General features: G+C 38.7%; 1 protein-coding gene across 2 annotated transcripts; it reads right to left on the bottom strand.

Annotated features, from left to right (window-relative positions):
• Positions 1 to 4,362: 4,362 nt before the first annotated feature.
• LOC133782242 (small ribosomal subunit protein cS22) lies at positions 4,363 to 6,751 on the bottom strand. Of its 2 annotated transcripts, none has more exons than XM_062221484.1 (4): positions 6,333 to 6,749; positions 5,829 to 5,930; positions 5,449 to 5,748; positions 4,363 to 4,702 (listed from the first exon to the last, which is right to left on the bottom strand). In XM_062221484.1, the coding sequence occupies exons 1-4, from the start codon at positions 6,651 to 6,653 to the stop codon at positions 4,664 to 4,666; spliced, it is 762 nt and encodes a 253-aa protein (XP_062077468.1). In that variant the 5' UTR covers positions 6,654 to 6,749; the 3' UTR covers positions 4,363 to 4,663. The 2 variants fall into 2 exon arrangements, with proteins under 2 accessions (XP_062077468.1, XP_062077467.1); XM_062221483.1 differs by lacking the exon at positions 4,363 to 4,702 and adding an exon at positions 5,111 to 5,359 and having other exon boundaries at positions 6,333 to 6,751.
• Positions 6,752 to 8,940: the final 2,189 nt, after the last annotated feature.

Below are 8,940 nucleotides of genomic sequence, written 5' to 3'. Positions count from 1 at the left end.
TGGTGAAAACGTGGGTTAGTTGCGTCAGTGGCCCACTAACGGTAACGGTTTACTTTGCCGTTTGCGTCAGTGCCCCATTGACGCAAACGTCCCCTTATCGTTAGTGGGCCACTGACGCCGTTAACGGCCCGTTTGCGTCAGTGGGCCACTGACGCAAACAACCCCATTAAATAGCGTCAGTGTATGTAATGACGCAAATGCTAACGTTTGACTGACACAATTGCCCTTTTTTGTAGTAGTGGCGGGAGGGCAATATCCCATTGTTTCGGTTTGTCACCGGTGATGCATCGGATCATATCGCCAAGAGTGCGATTGACGACTTCGGTCTGGCCATCTATTTGGGGATGGTGGGTAATGCTAAAGTTCAGTGTAGTATCAAGACGTTGCCAAAGAATGTGCCAGAAATGGCTCATGAACTTAACATCACGGTCAGAAGTGATGGATTTCGGAATGCCATGTAAGCGAACGATTTCATGAAAGAAAAGTTGAGCAACATAGTTGGCATCTTCAGCTTTCTTACACGGCAGGAAATGAGCCATTTTGGAAAATCGATCAACAACAACAAAGACAGAATCAACTTTCCGGGTGATGCGAGGGAGGCTGAGAACAAAATCCATACACAAATCTTCCCAAATGTGTTCAAGAATCGACAATGGGAGGTAAAGGCCAGTATTTTGATGATGGCCTTTGGCAGTTTGGCAAACACCACAATGCTCGACAAACCATTGAACATGTTTACGAAGATGAGGCCAATAAAATCTGTCTTCAAGCAAGGCACGATTGCGATCATGACCACGATGTGTCGCTAGTCCGCTGGCGTGAAGCTCATGGATTAATTGATCATGCAAAGAAGTGCAAGGGATGCAAAGTTGGTTACCATGAAAGAGATAACCGCCTTGGACATGAAATTCCTTGTAGACAGCACCATCTTTGTAATGAGACCAAATCTGAGTAAAGTCTTCATCATCTACATATAAGGAAGGCAAGACTTCAAATCCAATGATTTCTGTATGGAGGGTGGATAGCAAATGAGACCAACGGCTAAGGGTATCAGCAACCTTGTTTTGTTGTCCTGTTCTATCTTTAAACACATATGTAAATTTCTGAAGAAAAAGTATCCAACGAGCATGCATCATATTCAAGGACTTTTGGGAACTAAGGAATTGAAGTGCCTGATGATCACAATGCAAAATAAATTCTTGATGAAGTAAGTAAGGATCCCAATGTTGAAGAGCACGAATGACAACAAATAACTCTTGTTCATAAGTGGACCAACGCTGTCGAACTTCATTTAATTTTTCACTAAAATATTCCACAGGACGACCATCTTGTGAGAGGACAGCACCTAGGCCAATCATGGATGCACCAGTCTCAACTTCAAAGGCTTTGGTGAAGTCAGGAAGAGCCAAGACAGGGGCGTGGCAAAGCTTATGTTTAATTAAAGAAAAGCAACGCTCTTGAGTGACACCCCATTGAAATTTCCCAGCCTTTAAACAATTAGTTAAAGGGGCAACAAGAGAGCTGAAGTTTCAAATGAACCGTCACTAAAAAGTAGCCAAGTCGTGGAAGCTGCAAAGCTCATGGACATTGGCAGGGGTGGGCCAATAAGGAATTGCCTGAATCTTGCGCTCATCAACATGAATTCCATTATTAGTGATTAGAAAACCAAGGAACAACAACTCAGAGGTGAGGAGCTCACATTTCTTGATATTATGGTTGAGTTGATTGGCTTGCAAAACAGAGAAAACCTGAGATAAATGGGTAAGGTGATCATGCTCACTATTACTAAAAATCAAGATATCATCAAAGTATACCACAACACATTTACCAATAAAAGGCTTTAATACTTCATTCATCAATCTCATAAACGTGTTGGGGCTGTTACTAAGACCAAATGGCATCACTAGCCATTCATAGAGCCCCTCACGAGTCTTAAAAGCAATTTTCCATTCATCCCTCGGTCTTATCCGAATTTGGCGGTAACCACTGCGAAGATCCAACTGTGAATAGAACTGAGAGCCAGCCAATTTGTCTAACATATCTTTGAGACGTGGTATGGGAAATCGATATTTGATGGTGATCTTATTAATGGCGCGAATGTCGACACAAATGCGCCATGAACCATCCTTTTTGGGGACCGCCAAGGCAGTAACAGCACAAGGAATGAGACTTGGGCAAACGAGGTTCTTGGATAGGAGATCATCGACCAAACTTTGCAATAGTTCATGCTCCTTGGGAGAAAGACGATAATGTGGCAAATTAGGGAGTGTGGCACCAGGCTGGAGGTCAATCTGGTGTTGAATATCACGAGTTGGGGGCAAACTTTCAGGTAAATCGTTAGGAGCAATAGTAGGATATTGTTGGAGTAGAAAGGACATAGCAGGTGGCAGAGACAGTGATGGGGCAGCAGAGTCTTTCATGATCAAAGCTACCACACAAGAGTAGTGCTTAATAGAGAGACAAAAATTAGAAACATTAGTTGTGAGTAAGGCATCAACAGTTGGAGTAGAGACAGAAAGTGCCGAAGTGTGAAGGTAAGGAAGCAACACAACCTTACGATCTTTCCATTGAAAGAAGTAAGTGTTATCACGTCCTTTATGAGTTACATCTCTGTCGAAAAGCCATGGGCGACTCAAGAGAATATGACAAGCATCCATTTCAACAATATCATAGGAGACCTCATCGTGATAAGATTTCCCAATAGAAAAGGAAAAACGACACAACTCAGTAACTTTGGATTCAATGCCACGCTTTATCCAACCAATCTTGTAAGGTCACGGATGCGGGGTTGGTAAACCCAAGGTTTTGACAAGAGCCTTCGAGAGAACATTCTCCGTGCTGCCACTATCAATAACCACATCACATACCTTGGTCTTGATAGTGCACCTTGTGCGAAATGAAGAGTTTTGTTGACTAGGGGAAGGTTGGCAAAGGGCCAGCAAAAGTTTCTCCAAAATACACACAACAGGATCACCCTCATCCCCAGGAAGAAAGTCAGCATCAAAATATTCATCACCATCAGTGCTCACATAAGCATTAAGGCCACCACAAGCTTCAGGCTCATCAGTACACAAGAAATTAGTTCGACGTTTAAGACAATCATTAGAACGGTGACCCGGCTTGAGACAACGATATCATCGATCAGTAGTAGGACGAGGATATGGTTTAGGTGGCCGAGGATAAGATGGTTTAGCAGTGGGGGTAGGGGCAAGGGAACGTGGTGAAGCAACTGCATTGGAAGTGCTGGTTGTGTAGGCAGAGGTTCAAACACATGGAAGCGATGTGGGATCGAGAGGCACTTTGCGGGGCACAAAGGAACGATCCCAACTACTGGAAAGTTGGTATTCAACTTTAGTTGCAAGGTTGACAACATCAGCCAATGACCAGATGGAGTGCAAGGATAAGGCAGCTTGAATTTGATCACGTGAACCACCCAAGGATCAAGCTACCTGTTGTTGATCAGTTTCAATGAGATCAGTGCGAGCATTTAGACGATAAAATTCAGAAGCATAATCAGAGACATAACGATTTCGTTGACGACATTGTTTATATTGTTGATACAAAATCTGCTCATAATCAGGTGGCAAGAAACGAGCATGAAGTAATTGACGCATTTGGGGCCAAGAACGGATGGGTTGTCGACCGGAACGACGGCGGTGGTTTTGGAACTGATCCCACCAAGCTGCAACACCCACTTTTAATTTATAAGAAACAAGTTGGACTTGATGGACATCATCAACACCCATACACTCAAAAAATTTCTCCACAGCAGAAAGCCAATCCAAGAAATCCTCAATATGTAAGTGACCATGAAACCAGGGGATATCGATTTTCATTTTAAAATCATGGTGAGGATTAGGACGAACATTATCGTGATTACCCACAACAAAGGGTGGATCGACATCATCATCAAAATCAAGTTCAAGAGGGACGGGGCGATGGCGAACTGGGAAGGCACCATTGTCTTGTGGAAAACCAACTATCGGCGGAGCAGGGGCCTGAACAGGTTGCTCACGCGGAAGCTCAACAGTCAGAATTGGTGGGCAAGGAAGAACACGCTCACGGGGATGTTCAACGACTAGTTGCTCGATAGCCAGAGGACGGAGTTGATCAAGAACACCACGAAATTCATCAAGGAAGGTCGTTAGGCGTTGGTCAAGTCATTGTTCTACCGTCTGCAAAGCTGCCCAAAGGGCCTGCACACCTCACTCTTTGGCGATGGCATGGCAATTATCTCCATCAGCATCGACCATGGAAGCTGTCCAGGAAGGTTGTAGGCTCGTGATGCCAAATGATGAGAAGAACTCTATTGGATTGAAGGGAGCTGGTCATGCTCCAGAGTAAACATAATAAACGTAGAAATGATATTAATTGTGGCTAGGTTATATCTTTCAATGTTAAGATGCTTTTAAATCACATCTCAAACGACAAGTTTTGATTACAATTCAAAAAGAGTGCTAAACGACAATGCACCAAAAGTAGCTTAAGGAAATGACCATAAAGGACATAAAAGATACATATGCCAAATATAAGTATACGACATCGAAGGGTTATATATTATGTATGGACAATTAAATTGCTACATCATAATTAAGCTCCAGCATCACAATCAGTACAAGTAAAACACACTGAAAAAATATCCCTTCCTCCAGCTAGCTATATACTACGCCTTGTTTACACGAATTGGTTGACCTTCCAATAACTGCAATAATAAACAAAAGGGCTTTACACATACAAGCTAAATGAAGCAACAGTTAAGAACAATGGCAAATCAATTGCCAAAGAAGCTGCTGTAAGACTAAGAAAACAGCCTGTTAAAAAGACAGCTGATATTCCATTTTCAATACCACACATCATCATATGAATGAAAAAGAAGATATATAGTCATGAGTCATGACAAAGACTGGCTTTCTATTTTCTATGTAAGAATCAGTAACTATCAGTACAGGAACATCAATCCATACACAGTGATAGCCCATCTCTGTTTAATGGCGTTTCTGGATAGTGTCAAGAAGATCTTAGGTTGGAAATATTATCTTGGAATGTTTTCAAAACATTATATGAAATTACATTTGATCCTTAAGAAACTAAGCGACATACTCAAACAATGTTGAAAATAGACAAACTAGATTGCCTGAATCGTAATCCTGTTTACCAACACTAAGGGTTGGCACATATTAAATTCTTCAATTTAGATACATTAATAAATACCTCACAAATAGTGAAGGTTCCTACTTCCTACATAGATATTCTTATGATTAACAGTACTGTGTGAAGTTATTAGAACCATTTTAAGAGCAAACAAAAGCTAGAAATGGAAAGAATGCAATCCTGTCTGCCCAACCAAGAGACCACCAACCTATTATATCCATGTAATTGTTAGTCTACTTTGATATCATTGAAAATATTTCAATATACAGTACAGCAGAGAACAGCAACAAAACTTACAGAGTTGTTAAGGGACGAGATAGCAGCTTCCACATCCTCCTCTGATGAGAAAGTTACAAACCCAAATCTTGTGGACTTTGATGTCCCTGGAACCCGAGAAACTTTCGCACTAAGAACATTGAACTTCTCAGAAAAAAAGTTCTTGAGAGTTTCCGTAGTAACATCCTTTGCTATATTTCCAACATAAACTTTGTGAGGACTATCGACAAATTGGGATTCCTCGCCCTGGAGAAGTGACATGTCTACTTTTGACAGGGGTTTCTCTGTTATGTTTACTTTGATTTCTCGTCCTCCGATCTCCTGATATCGAAAATTACTACAAATTAACAAAGAAATGAACTGCATTTGAGAGTCATTCGAGTTTGTTCGTTTGAACTTACAGTTCCATTCAGCTTTTCAATAGCTGCACTGGCATCCTCAGCCGTCTTCATCGTCGCAAATGCAAACCTGCGGCTCCTACCAGAATACTTATCGTACATAACCTATGACCAATAGAATAGGACATAAATTTCACTAAAATAATGAAGAAGACAAGCGTATTCACTAAATCTACTGAATTGTTGGGTAGGTCCTAGAATCGAACCTCAGACCTCAACTAAATTTTGCCAACACCACTATGCCTATCAATAACTTCGAGATTTGTTTAGAACTTGAAAAAAGACAACCCATATTGTTACAAGTTAACGAAGTTCTGAACATAACATAATGGATTTCAGGAAACTTTTACTAACATCCAAAATCAATCAACTTCCACAATTCAACTAAACATTACATTGTTGCTAGTTCACCCAATAAATTCTATTTTTTTCATTATAAAAAAAAAAAAAGCAAACAAATTTGGGTTTCACATTCCCAGATACAACATTTTTGAGAAAAAAAGGTACCTCGACCTTCTCTACAGCACCATGTTCTTCAACAATCTTAGTGAGCTCGTCGTCCTTGAGGTTCCTAGGAATGTTGCCGATGTAAAGTCTTCGGGCAGCCTCGGAAGTTGTATCGACAGAGGTTTCTTCAGCGACGGCGAACAGTCTCTGTGAGTGCCTAGGAGAAGGAGCTATAATCAGATAAGATGAAGTGAGTTTGTGAGAATGTGATGTTGGGGTTGGCTTAAGAATTTGGAGAGAGAGTTTGGGTGAGGCTCTGAGAAGTTTGACGGAGTGGTGGAATAGATTTGGGGTTGACGAAATGGATGAGATTGAAGCCATTGTTGGGCGGTTGAGAGTGTACAGTACAGAATAGAACCGAAGGGGGGTTTTAGAAGAGAGCTCAGAACTGTGGGAATGGAAACAATTTGGGTTTATCACGTTATCTAACAATTTTTATATTATTTTATTTGTATTTCAGCATCACATTTATCTAATATCATCTATGTAAATTTTAAAGAACAACAAATTTTAAAGAACAACAAATGAATTAATGATATATTTCATCCAATATTATAAATTAACACAAAATCAAATTAATAATTAATTCAATATTTAATAAAAACATACAAAAATTACATTTTTTTATTATTCAAATGATATATACTACTCAATTATAATAACTAGTGTCAATATATTAAATAAAAAAATAATATTTATTAATGTGTCAAATTTAACACAATTTTTAAAATATTTCAAATTTAACATACTTTTTAAAACAATATTATAATTATATTTTTTTTATAAAATATGCTAAATATAGCATTGAGTATATAGCATTTTCACCAAGCAGGTAATAATAATAATAATAAATAGAAAAATTACTATTCTTTACATTATGCATCCAGTTTAGTAGCGGTTTGTTTTTCATTTATTTGCAGTTTTTTATTTCGAGAAGAAACTGAACCATTTTTAATAGGGAACTGACGTGGAACACATAACTAATACTTAAATCAAATCTTACATTTTTCTTAAATCATATAGCGACTTTGCTAAATTTAATTAGATAACCAAATTGTTTATAGTATGATGACGTGGCAGGTAACATGAAGTATAAGAGAAATTTTACACTATATGCATCATAGCATATTTAAATTTTTTAATATGTCATCATAAAAATTCTCCCCATAATGTGCCTCCTCCCATATTTTGGACAAAAATACTATCTTCACTCAAATTTAACACTTCACACATTTTTCTCTCTATCTCTTTTTCTCATCCATCATTTACAGTTATTTTTTCACAGTTTGGATCTGGAATAGATTGGAAGTTTCTTGGCATTTTTTAAGGGAAAAAATCATGGGTAAGTATTATTTCATTAATCTACTTGTGAATATGAAATGTCATGTTAGATATTAGATTTGAACTGTTCCGCAGTTGAGTTTGGATTTTTTTCTGCAATTTTTGAACTGTTCTTCGGATCTGGGATTATGTGGGAGCCATTCCAAAATCGATGGTACATCGATGCCATTTCGATGCTGAGGTGAACATCTAATTTAGATGTTATTTTTCGATGTAATATCGATGGTATATCGATGTTGAATCGATGCCAGCCATGTTGATTTGGTTCAACGTCGATATGGCATCGATGTGGCATCGATATACCATCGAAATGGAATCGCATACAGATGGCAACCATCATTTCGATGGTACATCGATGCCATTTCGATGGTGAGACGAACATCTAATTTAGATGTTATTTTCGATGTAATATCGATGGTATATCGATGCCATATATGTTTATTTGGTTCAGTATCGATATGGCATCAATGTGGCATCGAAATGTAATCGTGTATTGATGGCAACCATCAGCATCGATTATGCATCGAAATGTCATTGATGTGGCATCAATGTTGAACTGCAATACATATTTTCACAGGCATCGATTTATCATCGATATACCATCGATTCTTCATCGATTACACTTTATTTTTATAATTTTCTTATGTTTTTTTTTTGTAAATTTGCAGGTTCTAGAGTTAATATAATTGTTTCTTACAACGGTGTTTGGGAATAGAAAGCAGAAAAATGGAATTTCAAAGCTGGTTTGAATACTATAATACATGTACCAATTGATGTTGGTTACATAGAATTATTGGAGAAGTTGTATTCAAAGTTGAAAGTGGATAGGTCATTGTTTGACTTAAAGTTGGAAGTGCCGTTTACATGCAATGATTTTAGCGTAGATCCCATTGAAATCACAGATGATGAAGGAGTTAGTGCTCTTATTCTTGAAAATTCGAAGTCCTTAAAACATCTGGTTCCTTTATGCGTTAGTTCGATTGCAAAGAACATTGCTCTTATTGATTCATCTCCTAGAGCGAGTATTAATGTGGAAAATCATAATCAATCCTGCACAGCTGTTCCACAAACAGCTCCTGGGCCAAATGTATGCATGGGAGATCCTAGTCATAATGAAACTTTTTTTCCCCCAACAAATCTCCCGCATCATGATGGGTATGAGTATGAGCCTTATGTCAATGACGATCTAGTTGCCCATTTTGGTGATGATGATGAAAGAGTTGAGGGGTGCAGTAGTTCTGATGATAACTCAGAGGATCATTTGTCG

The sequence above is a fragment of the Humulus lupulus genome, chromosome 6 (assembly GCF_963169125.1).
Source record: "Humulus lupulus chromosome 6, drHumLupu1.1, whole genome shotgun sequence".
Taxonomy (NCBI): domain Eukaryota; kingdom Viridiplantae; phylum Streptophyta; class Magnoliopsida; order Rosales; family Cannabaceae; genus Humulus; species Humulus lupulus.
Note: the sequence above shows the minus strand (reverse complement) of the source record. Positions and strands in the feature narration are given on the sequence as shown.